General features: G+C 42.3%; 1 protein-coding gene across 1 annotated transcript in view; it reads left to right on the forward strand.

Annotated features, from left to right (window-relative positions):
- Window positions 1-25,212, forward strand: part of FHIP1A (FHF complex subunit HOOK interacting protein 1A) — a 432,446-nt gene that overhangs the window by 189,945 nt on the left and 217,289 nt on the right. Inside the window, exon 4 of the mRNA XM_077279318.1 lies at window positions 4,123-4,749. Coding sequence (XP_077135433.1) covers window positions 4,123-4,749 — 627 coding nt within the window. The remainder of the gene's footprint in view (window positions 1-4,122; window positions 4,750-25,212) is intronic.

Genomic DNA, 25,212 nt, shown 5'->3' on the forward strand with positions numbered 1-25,212 from the left:
CTTCAATAACGTTTTGCTAAAATATGAAGGAAAGTACACAAAAATTGTAAGTCTTCATAGGAAAAGCCTTAATTGGGAATCCACCCTTTCCTTGCCCACCAAAAATTTTTTTTGATTCCCCTCCTAAATATATATACGGTACATCCTCAATTTTATATAAGGGAGAGAGACATGTATTGTGGCTTATACATAGTAATTATGTCCTTATGGAAGCCCGTTAGTGGGCTGGGTCCTCCCTCCTTATGTACCTGTGTGCCTTGTTTTTTGCTCATGTTTAATTGTATTTGTCTATATTTGCCCCCTTTTCACATGTAAAGCGCCATGGAATAAATGGCGCTATAAAAATGTATAATAATAATTAGTTTTCTCACTCATGAAACACCTTTCATGACCATTATAGAGTTTGATACCCTCAAAAATGACTCACCACAGGGTGTAACACCCCCACACCTTTTTGTATGATGGCCCCCTCAGTATGATGATTCCACAGCGATCACTCAGTATTCTTCCTACACAGTATTATTGTCCCCACACCCACAAAGTATTATGGCCCCTCAGTATGATGTTCTACCACTTCATATGATCACCTTCATCAGTATGAAACCCCACAGCCCACTACCCTACACAGTATCATGGTCCCCCCAGCGCTTTGCACAGTTTAATTGCCTCAGTATGATGCCAGCCCCCACTAAGTATAGTGGCACCCAATGCCAGCCATTCACTCAGTATGATGGCCCCCAATGCCATCCCCCACTTAGTATAAGGACTACCAATTCCAGCCCCCCACTTAGTATAATACCCCCAATGCCAGACTCGCATTCAGTATGATGGCCACAACACCCAGCCTTCCACTCAGAATAATGGTCCCCACTAACTATATTGGCCCCCATAGCCAGCCCCACACTCAGTATGATGGCCCCCAATGCCAGACCTCCACTCGGTATGATGGCCTCAGATGCCCCCTCTCAGTAAATTGTTGCCACAACCTCCTATTAAGCGTGATGTCCCCAACAGACCATATCCCACTCAGTAAGATGTCCCCAGAGCCCCCCACGCAACATCATGTCCCCACAGCCTCACCATCACGTCACTCAACATGAGGCTTCCCACAGCTACTGACATTAAAAAATAAAATGAACACTACTTACCTCCCATGTTTCCCCAGTGTGTTGTTCTGGTTTGTGCAGTATTAGTATGGAGTCTCCGCAGTGCAGGCGCTATAGAGTAACATCATCACACCTGCAGTGCACGGAGTCTCAGACTCACTGTCTGGCTGAAAGGTGGATCACTACTCCTTGATCCACCATTTTATTCAAAGTTATCCATGTCCTGAGGTTGCAGAACCCCTTGAAATCATAATAACAGATGGGCGAGGGGCAGGTGCTGCACCGCGTCATTCCCTCTTTCACCATGGAAAGAATTCTGCTATCATCCACCACTGTTTTTATCTGTGGACATAAAGGCCTTTTTTGAGTTCTCAATCTCACCAGTGCTGTTGATTTGGCTACTCTTAGCATTTCTGCTACCTCTCTGATGGATTTCTTTTTTTTAGCCTATTGATGGTCTGTTTCTCTTCTATTGAGTGCTCCTTGTATGTTGGGTTCTTAGCAACAGCTTCCAAATGCAAATGCCACACTTGGAATCAGCTTCAGATCTTTTACCTGCTTAATTGATGATGAATTTACAAGGGAATAGCAAATGCAGCCCATTAAAGAGTTTTTGAGATAATTGTCCAATTACTTTTTATCCCTTTAAAATGAAGCAGCTTCATATTAATCCCTTCACAACCTTGTGATTTTCCGTTTTTCCGTTTTTGTTTCTTGCTTCCCTTTTTTGGGATTTTTATTTACGATGTTCACTAAATACTAAAACTAACCTCCCTTTGTGATTTTCCAGGTCATTACAAGTTCACAGATACCAAACATATACCGTAGGTTTTTTTTTTATTTAAGTGATGAAAAAGAAAATCCCAAATTTGTAACAAAAAAAAATGACTCCATTTTCCGAGATCTGTAGCTTTTCAATTTTTCGGGATCTGGGGCTGCGTGAGGGCATATTTTTTGCACGCTGAGCTGACATTTTTATTGATACCATTTTAGGGTAGATACAATGTTTTGATCGCCTGCTATTACATTTTATGCAGTGTTGCAGCTAAAGAGCTGTAATTCCTAACTCTTACTCCAATTAAGATGTGAATATGCACACGTTAAAGCTGAGAGTCTGAACTTTAATCCCATATTGATTATATAACTGCATTTTGAATATGCTTTGGTAAACAGCTAAATTGCCAAATCTTGTGTCACTGTTCTAATATTCCTGGAACTAACTGTATGTACAGATTTAAAAATAGCAGCACTTTTCATGCAAAAATGAGTGCATAGCTTAATGATGATCTGTTTATGTTCCATTGAAAGCTCTTTTGACCTCCTTTTGTGGGTTCACAGCAACAGCTTCGAAATGCAAATGACGCACCTGGAATCAGCTCCAGACTAATTACCTAAGTAATGATGGATTAACAAGGGAATAGCCCGTCCATCCCATTAAAGAGTTTTTGAGATAATTGTCCAATTACCTTTGGTCCCTTTAAAAAGAGGCAACTACATATTAAAGAGCTGTAATTTCTAAACCATTACTCCAATTGCGATTATTATTCGGATTATCATTGATTAAATAATTGTATCTTGAATATGTTTTGGTAAACAGCTAAAATGCCAAAATTTGCATCACTATTGAAATATTTCTGGACCTAACTGTATATACATGATAACTGGCACATAGCCATATTGAAACAAACTTGCAAATGGGGCATCTGGGTTCATTGGTCCACTGACTTTGCCCCCTGATTAGTGGTCAGTAAGATCTTTCCATGGCAAGAGAGGTGGGATCTGTTAGTGGCTGAGCACACAGTGCATGTGTTAAGCAACATCTTCAGATCATAGCGATGCCAGCTAGGAGAGAAAAGCATTGTGAAAGTGGGGCAAGATAACTACCATTTAGTGTCACATTTAGACCCTTTCCTCTAAAGGTAACACTAAAGGTGTAATTTGAAGCTTCTGGACCCCGAGCAAAATCAGTACCATCCATGTGCCATCTAAACCATTGATGCTTCTTCGGGGGAGTCCATTGTGTCAATCTCATGCACCAGAGTTTGAGGGCAACTGCCAAAGCTGTACCCCCTACAGCTAAATTATTGCTGATCTCTTAGAAATCTTATAACCTGAAAATATAATAAGAAACTGTATGAAAGTATCCAAAAATAAAATAAAATTTAGACAACTAATCTTGTTTCCATTAATTACCCGAGCAGCTTAAAAAGTTAAAACATATCATTTACATCCATTCAGGCATTCGCATCTCCCCAGTATCACATGCACGGTATTAATTTGTAGTTGAATTGTATGTAAAATTTACGCTTTTATGTAGTTTACATTTTCCTGGTATGTCTTAATAGGGCATGATATAGCGCGCAATGCAATGCAAATTGCTCCCTCCTTTCCACTATTTTACTTCTACAACTTCAATACCTAATTGTATTTATCAACTTTGCTTCAATTATTTATTTATAATGCATAAGAAGTTAGCAGAAAGACAATTAAAGTAGCTACCCCCGAGTGTAATTTCAGCTATATTTTTCGATTATGAGAAATGCAATTATGCATAACAGACTTGTGGTTGCAGGTAATAAGTTGCGGTAATATGTTTTTTTTTCTATAAAATCCATTTTAAAGATATGAATACATCTGTCCATTCACACATAGGTCATCGGTAGATCTAACATTTTAAACAAACATTATGCGGCTTTGAGACCATTTGGCTCCTGTTTACCAGTTGATAAAATCGGGCAAATGAACGTTTGCAGCATCTTGATTACACAGTGGTGATTTTATGTGATCACTGAGAGTGGTTCAAATTAAGCTTCATTAAGATTATTGCTCATTCTGAAGCACGCTTTTTGTTTCTCTGCTGCATAGGCTGATGTTTAAATTGGGTTTTCTTCTACAAACTGCTTCAAGCCAGCTTCTCATTAACAATAATATTCTAAACACTATAGAGTTTCCAATAATTGGGCTAATTATAGAACTGCTTTGTTTGGGTTTTTATTCGATGATTGTTTTCTTCTAGGTTCAACGCATTTTGGAAAAACATGACCCTTTCAAGAACTACCATGCAAAATATGGATCTATTACTTCAGATGAAGTTAGTGCGGTACAAAATTATGTGGAACACATGATTTTGCTTTTAATTGAAGAGCGGGTGAAAGATGCTGCAATGGGGCCTATCCTGGAGTTTGTGGTGTCAGAGAATATTATGGAGAAACTGTTTTTGTGGAGTCTCAGGAGAGAATTTAGCGATGAGACTAAGTATGAGCAATTGAGGATGTATGAGTTACTAGTTACTCAGTCTCATCAGCCTTTGCTACATCACAAGCCTATTTTGAAGCCATTGATGATGCTACTAAGCACATGTTCTTCAACAACAACTCCAAATGTAGAAACCAAACTAGTTGTCTTACTCAACCAGCTCTGTTCAATTCTTGCCAAAGATCCGTCCATCCTAGAATTATTCTTCCACACGAGTGAAGACCAGGGAGCTGCCAACTTCCTTATATTCTCCCTGCTGATACCTTTCATCCATCGAGAAGGCACAGTGGGACAACAGGCCCGTGATGCATTGCTATTCATCATGTCCTTGTCAGCAGAAAACACCGTGGTGGCTAAACACATCGTGGAGAGCACGTACTTCTGTCCGGTGAGTTTGATAGATTGTACATTGCACGTCTTATAAGGTATTGCAAAAATTGAGATGGAACATGTGCATTGTTCTTGGGAAACACCAACGTAATGTATGATGACCTTACTTTTTTATAGAAATACTAATGTACCTGTTCTTTGTATGCAGCCATTAGAGACGTCAAAATGGAATTATTGGTAGAATATATTTTATTCCTTTGCATCAGATTGTAATGTCAGAGCGAATTTATATATTCAATGCTTTTCTTATATATATAATAGGATGAATGGCAGGCTAGCGGAATTATCATAACATTTGGCCAATTTATCTGTATTTTAACAGATGTGTTAGAAACACGATTTTGTGTACAAAATCATACAAACTAAACTCAAGAAAAAAACAAAATGAGCATATATTGTATAATAATTAAATAGTCATAGTACATGTAAATAACTTGGTTATCACTAATTTGAACAAAAAGAGTAAAACCCATACCACTGCGTTAAGGAGTACACAGTCGGGATGGTCTTATCCTGTCTGTAGGATTAAAACCTTACCTTGTGTTAACCCAACTCAATGTGAAAAAGGGTAGAGCAGGACAGGGGCCTGATCATTCAGCCACATGTCCATGAGAAGGTATATACCATAGATGAAATGCCTGGCTCAGAAAAGGGGGCACGTACCTGTTTGTACAAATTACAAGAAACCACATCAAAACCACAGAAAGGAGTTGAAGCACAGGTGTTGGTATGCATGCAATACGTGAGAGAAAATAAGGGGGGAGACAAGCCCACATAGGAGGTATTAAAAGGTACAGATGAGAAGGGAGTTATGGAGTTGCTCTGCTGAAAGGGTTGTGATTGTCACCTCTCCAATGCCCCATGAATATTACAGCTGCTCCCCCGTCGTCACATGAAGGCAAACCCTCTTTTCCATATCGATTAATTGAAAAAGGAGATTTGACGTTTCATAGTAGACCGCACTGCTGTATGAAGGAAGCAGTTCCAGAGTGGAATAGCAATTTTGTAGTTCTTTTTTGTACGTGTTTAGTACTCGCACCCAGCTCTTTTTCAAAAACAAACTGCATAGCACATTTCCCCCAAAAAATCTGAAAAGGTATGAACTGGGATATAAACTGGTGTGCATGCAGCATGTAAACGCACATTCACGCTAGCCACTAAACAGAAAAAAAACAAAGGCAGAAACATGATGATTCTGCCTGAAAATAATATAGGGTACTTAGTTAACGTGTTTTTTGATTTAAAAAAATGCAAACGCCATCCCACCACTCCACGGTGACCGGAATTGGGACAGTCCTAACTCTATTATTAAAAACCTTACAGTTTATCAAGTGACATGCATGTCGATGAGGGCTGAGAAGGACTGGGCCCAACTAGTGGACACACAACCATAGAAGACCACATCAATATAATGCTCAGCTCATGGAAAAGGCAGGCCACACCTTTATATGCACATGATGCAAACTGATGGAAAAAAAACAGCACAATCAGTATGACACTGAAAGCGGGTTTAAATACTGAGGGAGAAAACAACAACACTTAACCCCTTTCTGACCTCGGACGGGATAGTACATCCGAGGTCAGAAGCCCCGCTTTGATGCGGGCTCCGGCGGTGAGCCCGCATCAAAGCCGGGACATGTCAGCTGTTTTGAACAGCTGACATGTGCCCGTAATAGGCGCGGGCAGAAGCGCCATCTGCCCGCGCCTATTAACTAGTTAAATGCCGCTGTCAAACGCAGACAGCGGCATTTAACCGGCGCTTCCGGCCGGGCAGCCGGAAATGAGCGCATCACCGACCCCCCGTCACATGATCGGAGGTCGGCGATGCTTCTACATTGTAACCATAGAGGTCCTTGAGACCTCTATAGTTATTGATCCCGCATAGCTGTGAGCGCCACCCTGTGGTCGGCGCTCACAGCACACCTGCATTTCTGCTACATAGCAGCGAACATCAGATCGCTGCTATGTAGCAGAAGTGATCGCGTTGTGCCAGCTTCTAGACTCTAATGGAGGCTATAGAAGCATGGCAAAAATAATAAAAAAAGTTACAAAAAATGTGAAAAAAATAAAAAAATATAAAAGTTTAAATCACCCCCCTTTCACCCCAATCAAAATAAATCAATAAAAAAAAAAATCAAACCTACACATATTTGGTATCACCGCATTCAGAATCGCCCGATCTATCAATAAAAAAAAGCATTAACCTGATCGCTAAACGGCGTAGCGATAAAATAATTTGAAATGCCAGAATTACGTTTTTTGGGTCGAAATGGTATAATTAAAAACGCCAGCTCGGCATGCAAAAAATAAGCCCTCAACCGACCCCAGATCATGAAAAATGGTGACACTACGAGTATCGGAAAATGGCGCAATTTTTTTTTTTTTTTAGCAAAGTTTGGAATTTTTTTTCACCACTTAGATAAAAAATAACCTAGTCATGTTAGGTGTCTATGGACTCGTACTGACCTGGAGAATCATAATGGCAGGTCAGTTTTAGCATTTAGTGACCCTAGTTAAAAAGCCAAACAAAAAACAAGTGTGGGACTGCACTTTTTTTGCAATTTCACCGCACTTTGAATTTTTTTCCCATTTTCTAGTACACGACATGCTAAAACCAATGATGTCATTCAAAAGTACAACTTGCTTCGCAAAAAATAAGCCCTCACATGGCCAAATTGACGGAAAAATAAAGTTATGGCTCTGGGAAGGAGGGGAGCGAAAAACGAACACGGAAAAACGGAAAATCCCAAGGTCATGAAGGGGTTAAAATAAGAGGAACCGCACACCTGGGGGTGAACAGCTGACATTGTAAAAAGACTAGCAGTGGTGTAAAAAATCAAAAGATAAAAAGTAAATATATAATCTAAAATAATCATGGTTAAAGTCAATATTTACAGTAGAAAATATATAAAATAGAGCAGATAATGATTTTTTTTTCGTAAAAAAAAAAGCAGATATTGTACTGGTACCATGTGGCTCAGTGGCATCAATCAACCATGGACTGCACTATCCATAAAACTAAGGACTTAATTATTGTCTAATAGTTATTGTCACTATGAAATAGTAGTCTGTAATAGATATATATTATATATTACAAATAGTATGTAACAATAATATCATAAAAAGAAATGAAGATCTTTATAGAAAAAAAAAAATTCGAAGACAGTTATATTAAAAAATGATATTTGGTATTTGAACCCAGCACATGTCAGCACTTGGTAACAAGACACTACATTAGCCCACCCATCTGGCAAGAGAGTCACTTGAGCATGCTGATGAATTGATAATTAGACACAACAGAAAAAAAATGCATGTAGATGGGTCAGACATACAGGAGCGCCATTTTACCCTTATCAAAGATTATCAAGTTATATTACTAGTGATGAGCGAATACATTCGGCACTAGTCGTTACTCGCACGAATAGTACAATATTCGAGCTATTCGTTAGTTGGCAGGTAATTAGGTATTCATCTCTGTATACTCGAGTGACCTGCCCAGCATGTTTGGTGCTTATTTGCAGCCAATGAACATGCTGGGCTGGCTTGCCAATCACAGTTATGCCGGCACCATCTTTGGTATGGCATTGCTGTGATTGGCTGGCCTTCCAGCATCATAGGGACTATTTAAAGGCTACCGGTGCTATCCTGTGCACATTGCATCTGGAAACAGTGTAGGGAGAGCGTAGTTTCAGCATAGGGTGAGTGAAAGTAGCCTAGAGAGAGTGATAGGAGGCTATGGTGAGCATTATTTATTCCAAAAAGCTCTTTTAAGAGCTGAAGATTGTCAAGAGATTACCGTACTTGTTTGTTAGGTGGGGATTTAAGTAGGAAGAGATTTAATAGGACGGAGGGTGAAAGGCAAGCACCTGGGTGTTCTCATCATTGCAAGTACATGCTGCAGCTCTCTGCTATTTTCCACTTGAAATACCTAATATTTGTCTAGCAGTTGTGCGTCTGGTGCAATCTGGGTACAGATAATCTTATGTAACAATTTAGCAGGGGCAATAATCTTCATTACTTCGCATTTGGAGTGTCAGCAAGCCGATTGAAAAAAAATCATAATTCTTTATTGTTTTAAAAAATAACGTATCTTTATCTAGCAGTTGTGCAACTGGTGTAATCCAGGTACAGATAATCTTACGTGACAATTTGTCAGGGGCAGTAATCTTCATTACTCCGCATTTGGAGTGTATCAGCAAGACGATCTCCAAAGAAATAGCCACACATTGCTAGATACAGTGAATTTGTACATAAGAACTTTGTAAGGGTACTTGTGAAAAATAAAGCCAGTATTTTTGGGTTTCATAAGCATAAAGCATTTGAGATGAGAAAGGGTGACATTAAGGGATGTGGAGGTGGCGGTGCCCGCCAAGGCCATGTGTCAAATCCGAAGGTGACTGTATCTTGCTCTAAGTTCCTGTCGAAATTTGGTCAGCACGCTACACCACTAACGAACCCAGACAAGTGCGAGGATGTTGGTTGGATGGCAGACAAAGGCTCCAGTGTGTTGACAAGCAGCACCACAAAGTCTTCCACATGGTCCAGTCTCAGTAGCCAAGAGGCTGGGCATCTGAATCCCCAGCCTGGTCCTTCTTCATCCCACCATCAAGAGTCCCAGGAGACATATGACCCCAATGCTGGCCACTCTAAGGAACTGTTTATGTTCCCTTGTAATTTGTCAGGCCTCTCAACGTGTATCATTAAAGAGGGTCATAAGGAGGTGGAGTGCAGTGATTGGCAAACATTTGAGCACCCATGTCCAGAAGAAAGGCACGTTGGGGAAGGTCAATTGATGTCTGAAGAGTAGTGTTGAGCATTCCGATACCGCAAGTATCGGGTATCGGCCGATATTTGCTGTATCGGAATTCCGATACCGAGATCCGATACTTTTGTGATATCGGGAATCGGTATCGGGATCGATATTAATGTGTAAAATAAAGAATAAAAATAAAAAATATTGATATACTCACCTCTCCGACGCAGCCTGGACCTTACCGATGTAACCGGCAGCTTCCGTTCCTAAGAATGAGCGCTTGAAAGACCTTAGATGACGTCGCGGCCTGTGATTGGTCGCGTGAGCGGTCACGTGACCGCCACGCGCCAGCATTGATAGAGTCACTGACAGTTCAGTATAAGTGGAACTGTGGCTGACAGGGAGGAAAGAACTAAGCAGTACAGACAGGTCACTCAGAATATGGTGGCTTTCTAAGTGGATGGATGTACTCGGGATCAGGATGAAATGGTTTAGAGGAATCCCTACTAAAGTATGACTGGGCACAGAGGACGCTGGAGGACCAATAGGCACGGTCCGGTCCGGAAGCGAGCTTAGTAAAGATGAAGGAAAGGCAGAGAAAGAGAAGAAGCTGTGTAAAGCGAAGCCAGATATAAATGCTGACAAGATCAGAAAGGAGACAGGGACAGCAAGGAAACTGTTTAATGTAAAGCCTGCTGTAAATGCTGAAGAGAACCGTTATGTGCCCGTCTTTAGTAAAGTTTATTGTTCAAGAGTTCAATGGGACTGTGACTATGTTTATTCCAGAGAGGGAGGTCTGGGAGCTTCAACAGGATCCACATGCAGCACCAAATGGGTGGAGCCAAATCAAAAGGCAGGTGGGTGCTCGCAAGGCTAGTGAGCACAGCCAGACAGGAAAAATGGAGAGGATAGCGGCACACCACTGATGAAAAAATGAAAAAACTTTATTCAGGCACAGCAAGCCATATTAAAAACATGAAAAGCCTTACGTGTTTCAGGTGCATGCAGCACCCTTAGTCATAGGATATACAATTAAAATCACAGCCACAATAAATATCAATGAACAACCAAGACGTCACACATTTAGCTTTTTATGCATTTGAAAAGATTTTTTATTTTATTCGGGGTGGAAACAAACAGAAACTATTGACTTCAAGGGAGACATTCTGGATTCTAAAGCTGGACACGAGATATCCGATGGGCATGAACTCAAGAAATGATTTGTTTTGTATTTATTGATATGTGTTGTTTTTTTTTGTTTTGTTTCTTCCTTGCTGCTGTGTTTGCATCCACACCTTGTGCATATGTAGTTAATCATTTGTCATCTGTGACTGGTTGTTCATTGATATTTATTCTGGCTTTCTATCCTATGACTAAGAGTGCCTCATGCACCTGAAACGCGTAAGGCTTTTCATGTTTTTATTATGGCTTGCTATGCCTAAATAAAGTTTTTTTCATTTTTTCATCAGTGGTGTGCCGCTATCCTCTAAATTTTTTATGTTTATTCTACTTCGTCTGGAGAGAGTCCCCTGTAGAAGAGAGGAGACTCTGAAGGAGTTGGACCTGGAGACACAGGTACACTTACTAAAGGAGCAGCAGGTATGCTGACTGGGAGTCGTGGAGTGTATGTGAGGGGAGGCCAGGGTGTGATGGAGCAGAAGTCCTCAGCCATGACTACTGCCCTGCCCGACCCTCACACAGCATCCAACCCTCAGTGTTTACTGACCGTGGGAACAGACCCTTAAAATCATCATTCTTGGCAGCACATTATCGTGCTGCTGAGAACAATGAAAGTTTTTGCACACAGAGCGATCATTCTGTGCACAAAGAAATGCAATCAGCCTGTTTGTAGTAAGCTTGGTGACAGGCCACGAAAGAGGATCTGTCACCAGATCAAAAAAAGGCAGTTTTTGCTCTAATTTTAACTCCCCTGAATATTCTGGTTTTATTTTACATTTTTAAATCCACCGTAAGGTTCCAGAGATATGGATTTTATTTACTGCTAATATTTATGGTCTATACCAGGGAAGCGTTGCTTATAGGACTCTTTGGGGCATGTCTTTAGGCTTCTATGCAACATTACCCTGTGAGGAATGCCCCCTTGTAAAATTAGCACTAAGTAAAACAGCCCATATCTCTGGAATTGTATGGCAGGTTTATAAAAAAAAAAAACCTAAGAGTAGCAGTGGGAAAAAATAATAGCAAAAACTAACCACTCTGACCTTGTGACAAGTCCTCTTTAAATGACAGGCAAGTAGCTGATCGGTGGTCGCTTAATGCCGCAAGTCAACTGGTGTAAACCCACCCTTACTCAAAACATTTTTTTTTTCAAAGCTTATCTTACGCCTTTTCAAGCATATGCCACTCATCTCAAAATATCTTGAGCCAAGTGGTAAGGTACGGAAAGTCATATTTGTACATGCCCTGTTTACACCAGCTTCATGGCTTCTTGTAATAATAGAATCAGGACAGCTTGGCCTGATCTGATAGGACATGCATACTGATGATTACTGAAGGACCTCACCTCCATAAAAAATTACCATAAAAACATTACAGACTTGCAAAAATGCCAGTGTGAACAGACTCTTGAGATTTCAACTTGAACTCACATTTAAATGTAAACTCTAGTCTGAAGATTGTAGTTGTACAAATTGATGTTTATTCTGCTTTTTTTGGATGTGGTTCCTATACTGGAGAAAGGTCTTAGTTTTCCCTGTGCCTGTAATGTTTCACATAAAAATTTGGCAAAGTTTTTACTGCAGATTTATTGCTTTGTTCGCTGAAGAAATTTACCAGTGACATTTTAAAGGGGTTGTCCAAGAGTCAATATAATGAAAATTGCTCTATTACTCCAGTTTGAGGTCTTGATTGTTCTTGAAGTCTTGTTTTGATTGGGATTGTCAATTACAGTCAGTTAGTACATAGTTCAGTTTTGATTGGAGTTGTCATTTGCAGTATAGATAAATGTTGAATTTTGTACTGTCCAAAATCTTGTTGACTTAACCATTTTTTAAGTTGGTTAGCCTACTTGGCTTTTCATATTGCATATTTATTAGGGTACAGGCTACTGGGTTTACCTTCTCACAAGAATGCTGTAATGCTATCAGTATGTTGGTGGGAAAGTTGTATACACTATAAAGGTTAATCATACTGCCTTTATATGGTCCTTGAATAGAGGGGTCAAGCCCTAGTTTAAGTTTCAATATATCGTGGCAAGAACTAGTCCTGGACTTTCTCTTATATTGCAATAAGGGGCAAGGAATTAGCCAGCCACTTTGTCTTTGGTGGCACAACTCGACATCAGAATGGAAAACCCAATTTGATCTTTTCTCCTTTTTCTAATATGTATGGCGCTTTTTGGTTTAGGAAGACTACTGACTCATTCCATGAGTGTGGGCATGCATTTCTACAGGTTTTAATCACAAAAATATTACATCAATAGTATAAAACAAAATGTTGGTGACCTTAGAGTTTGTGCAGTGTTTTTGTGAGAGAAGCCTGCTGCAAAACCCAACTGAAAGATCAGTAGAAAGATCAGTAACTAAATGTTCAAAAGAATGACCATACTCATTTCTACATAAAAACGACTTGCACTTCATATGTTCAGTATTTTCAGCGTTTAACTACTTCCAAAGAGATCAAGTAGTTAAAATAAGTGAGGATACCATTCTTCAGGAATTTTCTGCTCTGAAGATTCTCTATACTTTACAATACAAGTTAATTGGAAGGCTCAAAATAGGACCAGAAGACACCCAGGTGCCTTTTTGCCAGCATTTTTTCTTGAAAAACCACTTACTTCTACACTTTTTAATAGAATAAAGAGAGTCCAGAAAACACATTAAGTAAGACACCCCAAAGGAAAACACTATAAGAAATATTCTGGCAGCCAAATCATCATAAAAGCAGGAAACATAAAAAAGTACAAAAAAAAATCTCTTCCTCTGGAAAAGACATCAGCACATACCATTAGGTCTCCTTCATACGTCTGTGATTTTTCTCATACTCAAAAACTGTTCCAGTATCATCAGTAATTTTGATCACAGTTTGGTCAGTGTCAATTTTTACAATCAGAGTTTACTCAGAGTTTCTTCAGCTTCTCCGATGAAAAAAAAACTAGTGGAGGTTCTTAAGCTTCTCATATCAACCTGGCTGTGAAAAACTGACAACACAAGGATGCATCCAACTGCTGGCTGTTTTTTTTAATGGATTCAAAGACTGGCATTGCCAAGTTCAAGATTCTGATTAAAATCTGACATCTCCATGATTTTTTGTGGACCTCTCCGACTGCAATATACTCAGACATTTCAACCGCTCCATAGACTATAAAGTTGCAAGTTATATAATTGAAGAATTATCGTTTCTCCTTGCGGAGAGTGACATGTTAAGCATGTCGAGGTAAGGAGACTTAAAGCCGCAATGCTTTTTCGGGGAAATATGCAAATTGTCTCTTCAAAGAGGAAGAGGACTAGAACTCAAATGCCACCTACTTGAAGTAGCAATCCTAACAGTATCCTAAGTCATGTGACAAGGCTCGTTAAAGGGTCGACATTGACTGTTAGGAGTGCTACTTCAAATAGGTGGCACTAGAGTTCGAGTCCTCTTCCTCTCTGAAGAGACAATTTGCAAGTTATGTCATTGAAACTCTCGGACACCACTCCTACAAGAAACTAACGCCTAAATGAGCCTTTGGAGTCAACTAGTGCTGTCAAGCGCTCCTTAAGCAGGCAGCATAATAAAGATGCTGAGCTTATTATAAACATTTTTATCTACGACTAGTTAATTTTCATATAATGTACCAGTCACGTTGACTGGCCGATATGGCTTCATGTCATGTTGCTAGATAATTTCAGAGGACCCATTTGGAGAATACTTAAGTCCGCTATCTCTGGTGATATACTTTGATGCCTTGCATTTTGTGTCCTTGGTCTTATGTCTTTTTGGTTGCTTGCTGATAGGTGCCTGGAAAAACTTTTTTGTTTGGCAAAATCTTTGAAGCAGGCACAGAGGAGTCAGCTGCTTAGCTATATTGAAGATCCAATCTTTCAAGCTTTTGTGCAAAACGTCTCTCCTTTCTTTCTGCAATACAAAGTGTTAAGGTACCGTCACACTAGGCGATATCGCCAGCGATCCGTGACGTTGCAGCGACCTGGATAGCGATATCGCTGTATTTGACACGCAGCAGCGATCTGGATCCCGCTGTGAAATTGCTGGTCGCTGCTAGAAGGTCTGCACTTTATTTGGTCGCTAGGTCGCCGTGTATCGCCGTGTTTGACAGCAAAAGCAAGGATACCAGCGATATTTTACACTGGTAACCAGGGTAAACATCGGGTTACTAAGCGCAGGGCCGCGCTTAGTAACCCGATGTTTACCCTGGTTACCAGCGTAAAAGTTAAAAAAACAAACAGCACATACTCACCAGCGCGTCCCCCAGCCTCTGCTTCCTGACACTGACTGAGTGCCGGCCCTAAACTGAAAGTGAAAGCACAGCGGTGATGTCACCGCTGTGCTGTTAGGGCCGGAGCTCAGTCAGTGTCAGGAAGCAGAGGCTGGGGGACGCGCTGGTGAGTATGTACTGTTTGTTTTTTTAACTTTTACGCTGGTAACCAGGGTAAACATCGGGTTACTAAGCGCGGCCCTGCGCTTAGCAACCCGATGCTTACCCTGGTTACCCGGGGACCTCGGCATCGTTGGTCGCTGGAGAGCGGTCTGTGTGACAGCTCTCCAGCGACCAAACAGCGACGCTGCAGCGATCGGCATCGCTGTCGCTATCGCTGCAGCGTCGCTTAATGTGACGGTACCTTTATGTTAGGACTATAACATGGAGGGACACAATGAAGTTCTAGCAGTCAGTGGAACAAGCAAACAAGCACAGATCATCAAGAAGCATTTAGTAATGCAAATGTAAAACTGACAAGCAAGACAGTCTTCTATTTGTATGTAAAGTAGGTCTAATCATTGTATTATAAAAGGTTCGGAGGACTTCTAATATGCCTTAAATGGTTGCCCTGTTTATAGTTTAATTCCATAGGCTTTTCCCCATACTCTACTTAAAATTAATAAAATGAGTCTTACATGCCCCATGCCAGTCAAGTTCAATGCTGCCCACTATTCTCGTCAGTGTGGCTGCAGCGTTGATGTCACGGCTACCACTTATGACCACTGCAGCAAACTACTGGGCTCAGTGGTTTCGTTCTGCAGTGCCCGCTAGGGCCGTGGGATGCTCTGTACTGGATCGGCACAGTTCTTAAAGGGAAAGTCACGGTAGCGGTGACCCAGTCCGTGGCCCTGGGTATCCAGTTAAAGGGGATGAATGGATGTGGAAATAAAGTCTAATGTAGTAATGTTCGTGACACCACCTGTGGTACTCAGCCAGGGATGGCCGACGCTGCTTAAAGGGGTCCACTGGGGCTGATGATAATGCAGCTTAGATGGTTTCGCTCGCCCCAGGTGGAGCGGAGGCCCCAGGGCTACCGGGACAGTCTGAGGGGTTGTAGATGTTGGGGTGCAGGAAATAATTGGAGGACATAGGATTTGCAGTCTCTTTACCTTTTACTGGTGAAATTGCAGGTGCACTCAGGGGCACAGGTTACAGATGATCTTTGAAGTTCAGAATCCCCTGAGCCAGGTGGGGTTGGAAGCCTTCCTTTCTGCGCTGAATTCTATGTTCTTAATGCTTTATGCTCTATTCAATCCACTCTCAATCTGTCCCTCAGGTAGAACACTACCTGCATGGTAGGCAGTTCGAGCCTTTTTACAGGTGTCCCTCTCTTGTGGTGACTCTGGGCTCTAATCTGCTGCTGTGTTTTTGGGTGTCTGTTGTTGCCAGGAGACCTGCAATCTCCTGCCCTCCGGTTTCTGCTGTGGGGCATACAGTTCCCACGCAACCTCGGACCCTGGTGTCCAGTTTCTTGTGCTTTATCCTGGGTGTGAGCTCAATCGCAGCTCCACTCCCAGTTTCTCTCTCCTTTGCTTCCTCTCCCTTCACTGTCTCACACAGACTGACTAACTCCACCTCCAGACCAGAACTTATAGGGAAGCTACCCTGAAACTGGGTGTAGAACTCCCCCTTCTGGCCTGGAGTCAGGAAAGTGTTGTATGCTAGTGTTACCTGCCAAGGGGACTCCTTCTTGCTTCCAGGCATGGCATGACCCTCCCCGGGAGGCAGGCAATGCCACTGTGACAACCGGATTCCTGGGGTGTCACAGTTCCATCTACCTTAACCTGACCTCTGAACAGGGGCGTACATAGAAATCACGGAGACCCATAGCAAAAGTTCTAATTGGGGCCCCCATCTCCACCAAAATAGAGACATATTTTGCAACTTTTATAAACATTGAGAAGGACATGTACTGTGACACATACACAGTTATTATGTCCTTATTAAAGTCCCTTAGTGTTGTCACCCTTGATACTCATTTCATGGCCATTATAGAGTAAGATGCCCCCCCAAAATGCTCACACAGAATATGATATCACCACAGTGTATTCCCCCTACAATTTCACACCATAGCACCCCATACATACAGTATGATGACTCCAGTTCCACAAACACGGTATAATACCCTTTACTTTCATTGACTCCACTGTTGTCATAGCTTATTTACCCTGTGCACCTCTTTTTTATTGTTCCTATGCTTCCCACCCCCACAGTATCATGTCCCCTTAGTTTCTCTACATACAGTATCATGACCCCCACACAGTATGATAGACTGCTAGTTTGATGGCCCTTAAACGCCCACTGAGTGCGATGACCATCACTCAGTATGATACTCAGTATAATACAGTTGTTATGAACTGACCCTAGTTGAAGTAGTGGTATTGCAACCACTAAGGGCAGCATCAGCAGACAGTGTAGTCATGAGTTAGCCAGAGGTCGGTCCACGTGAACAGCAGTATAGTTTGGAGGATAAGCAGGTTGGCTAGTCAGGGGGTAGTCAGAGGTCGGTACACCGGAACAGCAGTATAGTTTGGAGGAAAGCTTGACTAAAGGTTGGGAGCTCAATAATCTTGCACGGAAGGCAGTGCAATGTCAGGTTTAAGTAGGGTATATAATCAGGAGATAGCCAATCAGGAACTCAGTGTTGGGACAATCAGAAATAACACAGGTACTAGTATTTGGGTTGACAAAGAATTGTCCAGCTAGCTGAATAGCTCAGAGGGAAGAGTTGTCGCCTGGTGAACAAGAGCTGCTGGGTTTGAGTCCTGACAACAGTATTATAGCCCTTTCGGTATGATGCTCCCACAGCCACTACTCAGTATTATGACCCTTTACTTAATATCCTATCCCCTACAGTTCACCACTCAATACGATGGCTCCTAAAGTCCCCCATTCAGCATAATGGCTGTCATAGCCCCCCACTCAGCATGATTCTCTCACAGCCCTTCACTCAGTAAGATTTTTCCCTCACTTAGTATATACACTCAGTATCATGGCCCCTACAACACCTCACTTAACATAATATCCCCACAGCCCATTTGCTCAGTATGATGACCTCCATCTAGTATGTTGGTCTACACAGCCCCCACACTGTATGATGGCCTCCACAGTTCCTTACTCAGTATGATGGCCCCATAGTCCCTCACTCAGTATGATGCACCCCACAGGCCTTCACTCAGTATGATTGCCCCACAGCCCTCACCTAGTATGATGGTATCTACAGCTCTCCACACAGTATGATGGCCTTCACCTAGTATGATTGTCCACAAAGCCCCCCACACAATATGATGACCTCCATAGCCCTTTATTCAGTATGATGGCCCTACAGCCCATATCTCAGAATGATGGCCCCCACAACCCATATCTCAGTATGATGATCCCCATAGTCCATCATTCAGTATGAAGATGCACACAGCCCCCCACCCAGCATGATAGCCTCCTTCACAGTCCCTCACTTATCATGATGTGCTGACAGCTCCTCACTCAGTATGATAGCCCCAACAACCCCTCACTTAATATAATGTCCTCACAGCCCATTCACTCAGTATGATGTGGGGGACCTGGTATGATGGCCTACACAGTCCCTCACTCAGTATGATTGCCCCAAAGCCTATTGCTCAGTATATTGGCCCCCATAGCCCCTCACCTAGTATGATGGTACCCACAGCTCCCCACACAGTATGATGGCCTCCACAGGCACTCATTGAATATGATGCCCCCACAACTCATTTACTCAGTATAACCTCCACCTAGTATGAGGGTACACATAGCCTCCTCACATAGTATGATTGCCTCCATAGCCCTTCACTCATTATGATGTCCCCACAGCCCATATCTCAGTATGATGCTCCTCACTAAATATGATGGCCCACACAGCACTGAGTATGCTGGCTGCTAAAAAAACACTTCTTGCCTTCCCTAATTCCTCTGGCACGATGCTTGGGTCTGTGCAGTGTGAAGACTGAGGCTCTGCACAGCAGGCGCAATGTAGTGCTATCATTGCAGAGTTTCAGACTCACAAGCACATAATTAATGGTGGATCAGGGAACCATTAGCTCCTTGATCAACCATTCTATTCAACGACATCCAAATCCTATGCATGCAGATAGCTGAAATTGTGAAGACAGGTGGGGAAGAGGCCACCAGGGCTCGTGACTCACAAGCCCCATAGTGGCTGCCACTTTAGATGGCATGCTCCTACCTCTGAGCATAGTCAATGCCTGCAGTGGTCACATATTATGGTCATGATGTCACCGCTGCAGCAAACATAAAACTCATGTCAGTGTAGGAAGATGGATCAGAATAGGGGTCTCTCTTGCGTGTCCGGGCCAAAACTGTTGGGACTGTCACCATTGTTGCTGGGGGAAGGACTTTCTGACCGGAGGAGACCTTTGCACCTGACTTCTGATGGTGGGTGTGATATAAAAGGGACTGCACGTGCGGGAATGGGGCTTTTGATGGGTACCCAGCGTGTGCTACAGAAGAAAGTTGACTCCCTCTCTGCAGACCGATACCAACTGACAGGCCCGCATCCATCCTCTGTGCTTAGAGACTGTGCATCTCCAGGGACTAACTCCCTGTTAATCCCTGACCCTGACAGCAGTAACCGGTCGGTTTGTCAGACATCTGCTGACTCTCTTTGCAATGCTGATATGGAGTTGCACGTAGTTCGCAGCGGTGAGACGGCCTCCACTCCATTACTTTGTACTTCTTTGGCTGTGCAGCAGAACTTTCCCCATTCTGCACCTCGCACCAGGATCACAAAACCACGTGTAAGAAAACCAGGATACTTCGCCGCCGTACAGAGACAGTGCTTCACTTTTTTCCATGAGCGGCTCAGAGACATCATGTGCCACTTACTGCGCCATCGTGGGATTTTCCAGCCACCATCGACCAGGAAATTGAGACTGATAACTTAACCCGTTATTTCACCCTTTGCAGTTACTTTATTGCTATATACACATTGAGGGCCTGTATGTTTACACCCCCTTACTCCCTGAGTGGAGTATTTACTGTTAAGACATTTATATATATAAAACCCGTTAATTCTTGCTCTGCCTCCTGCTCGTCACTGCATCCCGCGTTCCTGCTAGTACCTTACACCTTACATTTGCAAATATAAAATGTATTTTGTCTCCTCACATTCTACTGAGATGTGCCTGAAAGGATTAGGAAAGAAAGTTGTTGGTTGAACTAATGTTTGGATGAAAACAATCGAGTGAATATGGCCATACTAAGGGCCATACGCATTCATGAGGCGTATGCATCTTCATGAATCAGGAGTGTTGGATGAGTGGCATACACCTCAGTGTACACCATGCCACAAATCATACTCCAGTCCCTGCAGGAGTAAGTTTTGTGGCATAGCAAATACCACCGCTCATCTTGAATTTGACAAGCAATGATCACCATGCCCCCGCTCACTTTTTCGGAGATAGGTGAAAATGGAGTGAGATCGTTAAAAGTCGCAACATTTAGTGGAGCCTCAAGTTGCCCCAAAGTTACAAGACATTTCAAAGCTTTACACCAGAATACTGATTAAAAGCTTTGATGAATCAGGCCCTCAGTGCTTCAGTTCTTCGCCAGGTTCAAGATCTTTGTTTGCTGTCTTTGAATGTAAACATTCTCTTGTATATCCAAAGTGTAAAAGCAGTTATAAATCTAGTACATCTCAGAGTTGATGGTTTGCTATACAGTGCCCAGTCTGGACAACATTCTGTTAAATGCATCAAAAGCACAAATAATATTTTGTCTGCCAAGTTTTCTCTAATGTACTGTAAAGATCATACTTCCTCACAGCGGAGTCTAGGCTACGTTCACACACACACATTGGCCCGGTTCTGCCGCGTTCTTTTTAATTCTCACATGCACAATTACTTAATTTTGCAGAGAAGCGGCAGCCATTAGACTGGCAGCTGTGCTATCTTGCACCTGTATTCCTGCAGAATTAAATGACAGTGCATGGGAGCAGTGAAAAGAGCACATCAGCCCAGGGGTGTTGTTTGTCACCACAGCATTATGTTAGTTGTTTTATTGCACAATGCTCTCTTAAGTGAGATGAAGAGCAAGTGTTTCAGAACTATAATAATGCACGATTCATTAATTAAAGTAACCATTGGCACGTTAACTCCATACTATATACTTCTGTCTTGGGTTTTCTGTCTATGCTGCAACATATGATCAACTAAAGTACATTTTTATATCCACTATCCTTTACTTTTTATGTCCTGAAGGTGGAGCTGTTGCAAAATGTTATCATGATTGATGTCAGTCCTTATGCACATGGAGTGTGCGAATTGTAGTTTCTATACATTACACAGAGGGAAAAATAAGTATTTGGTGCACTGTCAATTTTACAAGTTTTCCCATCTACAAAGAATGGAGAGATCTGTAAATTTTATTGTAGGTACACTTCAACTGTGAGAGACCGAATCTTAAAAAAAAAAATCGAGAAAGTCACATTGTATAATATTTACATAATTAAATTGCATTTTACTGCATGAAATAAGTATTTGATCACCTGCCAACCAGCAAGAATTCTATCTCTCACAGACCTGTTAGTTTTTCTTTAAGGCTACTTTCACACTAGCGTCGGACGACGCACGACGAATTGCGTCGTTGCGACGTACCGACGCTAGCAGTGAATGCGCCGCACAACGGGGGCAGCGGATGCTGTTTTTCAACGCATCCGCTGCCCCATTGTGATGTGCGAGGAGGTGGGGGCGGAGTTCCGGCCGCACATGCGCGGTCGGAAAAGACGGGAACGACGCACCAAAAAACGTTACAAGCAACGTTTTTTGGTGGCGACGGTCCGACGCAACACGACGCAACCATCGCACGACGGTTGCGACGTGTGGCAATGCGTCGCACTGCGTCGCTAATGCAAGTCAATGGAGAAAAAACGCATCCTGCAAGCACTTTTGCAGGATGCGTTTTTTCTACAAAACGACGCATAGCGACGTGCAGTGCACGACGTTAGTGTGAAAGTAGCCTAAGGCTACTTTCACACTGGCGTTAACTGCAATACGTCGCAATGCGTCGTTTTGCCGAAAAAACGCATCCTGCAAAAGTGCTTGCAGGATGCGTTTTTTCTGCATTGACTAACATTTGCGACGCATTGACACACGTCGCAACCATCAAGCGACGGTTGCGCCGTGTTGTGGCGGACCATCGGGAGCAAAAAACGTTACATGTAACGTTTTTTTGCTCACGACGGTCCGCTTTTTCCGACCGCGCATGCGCGGCCGGAACTCCGCCCCCACCTTCCCGCACTTCCCCGCACCTCACAATGGGGCAGCGGATGCGCTGGAAAAATGCATCCGCTGCCCCCGTTGTGCTGCGGAGACAACGCTAGCGTCGGTAACCTCGGCCCGACGCACTGCGACGGACCGAGCCCGACGCTAGTGTGAAAGTAGCCTAAGAAGCCCTCCTACTCTGCACTCATTACCTGTATTAATTGCACCTGTTTGAACTCATTACCTGTATAAAAGACACCTGTCCACACACTGAATCACACTCCAATCTCTCCACCATGGGCAAGGGCTGTCTAAGGACACCAGGGACAAAATTGACAGTGTATCAAATACTTATTTTCCCTACTTCTTCCCTATTTTAGTGTAAAATTGTAAGTGTGAGTGAAAGGCAGAACATAAAAAATAATACATTATTTACCTGTTATATTGTAGTTTATTGGTTAGATGATACGATAAAAGAATAAGAAATTAACTTATTTAAATATGATGAAAATCATCATGGACTGTGCAATTGAGATAGAATCAGAAAAAATAAACTTTATAATACAAGATTTCAACCTATACCAGTAAAAATAGCAGTTTTGCGATTCAATCCAAGGTCCAAATTGTAATTAATAAAAACCTTACACATGCGGTTGTATTGGCAATTGGCCTGTTGCCCTGGAAATAGACATAATAATAAATGACGTAGAGTAGTCTGCAACATCTCATTGTCGGCCTCCAGTAGACGTACACTTCTGAAAATGATGCACATTCGCTATGTCAGCACCATTATAGTCTATGGACCATTGGCGCATACGCCCAAATCCCGTTTTGCACACAGTCAAAAACTTACTATCAAGAAGTTCTGAGATAAGAATTACATCTATAGGGTTCATACTCACCAGCGAGAAACTCGGATGAGTCTCGCATGTTAATAACTGGCACTCAGGAGCAGAGCGTGCGGCCGCATAGGAATACATGCAGCCGCACGCTCCGCTCCTGAGTGACGGGTGCAGCGCCGGGTATTGCCGTGCGAGACTCATCCGAGTTTCTCGCAGGTGAGTATGAGCCCTTAGAACCTGTGTCTGTTCTTGATCTGTTTAGCTAAGCACGCATTATTGTAGTCCAAGGCTGTTTTTTTCAGAAATTCATTTGTATAGACATTGTGTAATGCATTTTCCTTTGACTGTCTGTGTATGTGAATCCTTAAAGCAGTTGTACAAACAGATTTAAAGGAAATGCGTCATTAGGATCAACTCTCAAAATTTATATGGTTATCCAGGTCATAGGAAGTTGAATAAAATGTTACCTTTAATATTTGCAATCCAGTGTAAGACACTGGATTGCAAATATTAAAGGTAACATTTTATTCAACTTCCTATGAGAAATCCAAGTTTTTCTTAATATGTTAACTAGTTGTTAAAGGGAATCTATCAACACATTTGAGTGATCTGACTTATTAATATGGGCATACAGGTTATAGACTGCTGGAAAAAGTCCTCCCTGTATGTCTCATGGATGATGCTTTATTGTGGAAAAATCATCTTTTAACAAATTATGGAAATGAGTTCTTCCAGGCTATGGGGTGTGCGCTACCCTGGAGATAATGCTGGCTCCTCACTTCATTATCCTATACTTCTCTTCCACATGGTCACTGGGTCCCTATGACATCAGGAGCTCAGACGGAAATCCCACGCCTGTGCATTCCGACTGCTGTCGCTCTTCTTCACTGTTCAACCCTTCTATGCGCATAGGCTTCACTTATGTCCTGCACAGGCTCAGGAGAGTCACTGTAACTTCGGCATACACCATTAACAGAAGGTTATATGCTACATATATACTAAGCTTGCTTTGGCTCCCATTAGGTTATTATGTCCCCATCGTTTGTCTAATTTACTTGCAATTATTAGGATGACCGATATTATGATTAACTGGTTATTGTGTGTTGTAAAGTAATTGGATTATTGTACTTATATGTGCATTAAGTATATATATGCTTCTCCTGATTTGCAAATCGAGGTCAATGCTGTGTGACTTTTTTTTAACTAGGTCCTGTCTATGGTTAAATACAGTATATTTTTCTACCTTTCTACTTTTGGCTATTTACACGTTTTTTGCATGTAGGCTTTACATTTTGTTTTGCTGCAGAGCTCTAACTTATTTGCCCTTGGCATGCTAAAGTCCTCTGTACCAATTAGACCAGGGGTGAGGAACCTTTTTTCTGCCAGGGGCCATTTGGATATTTACACCATCTTTCAGGGGCCATACAAATCGCACCCCGCCCACAAAGTATGTACTGATGCTGGCACTGGTGTCAAGCGCAATCTTTCATTGCACGCGCCTCAGCGTTCAATAGTAAATGCTGCGTGCGCATGCTCACAGAACAAGAAGAAATAAAGCACCAGTGGTTGTCAATACATAGCTGCCGGCCCAAGCACGGCGAATAGATGATTTGAGGAGTCAAGTGCTCCAAACCATCATTCAGCTGATCTCACATGTAAAGCGCCATGGAATAAATGGCGCTATAATAATAAATAATAATAATAATAATCTGTTGTGTATGGAGGCCTTTAGACACGGTAAGCTGATGTGCTTTCTGTGCTTTGTTTGTATGTTCCTTCAGATGAATAACTGGATGATTTGTAGTAGTCTGATGAAAAGGATCACCACTTTTCACTGGAACTAAGGTACTGCAGTGCTCAAGGGTGTTAATATATGCAAGGGTTGCATTTGCACCTGAGACCAGGAAACTAGAGGGGTCCCAAAGGTCCCTTTGCCCCATATGAAAAGACTTTTAATATTAAAGACCTGTGTTAGTTTAAGGCCCCATTGGTGATTTTGCCTAGGGGTCCATAAGCTTTAAGTTATGCCACCTGTAGTGCCACTCCTGGTACAAAAATGTAACAGTTCTTCTTTGTTTGATGACTTGTGACTATCCATCTTCCTCTTGATTACATTCCAGAGGCCACACAGCTAGGTCAATCAAGGTGTGGATGAAGGACCACCACATCAAATCCCTGTCATGGGCAGCCCAAT

This window comes from Ranitomeya variabilis, chromosome 1 (genome assembly GCF_051348905.1).
Source record: "Ranitomeya variabilis isolate aRanVar5 chromosome 1, aRanVar5.hap1, whole genome shotgun sequence".
Lineage (NCBI taxonomy): Eukaryota > Metazoa > Chordata > Amphibia > Anura > Dendrobatidae > Ranitomeya > Ranitomeya variabilis.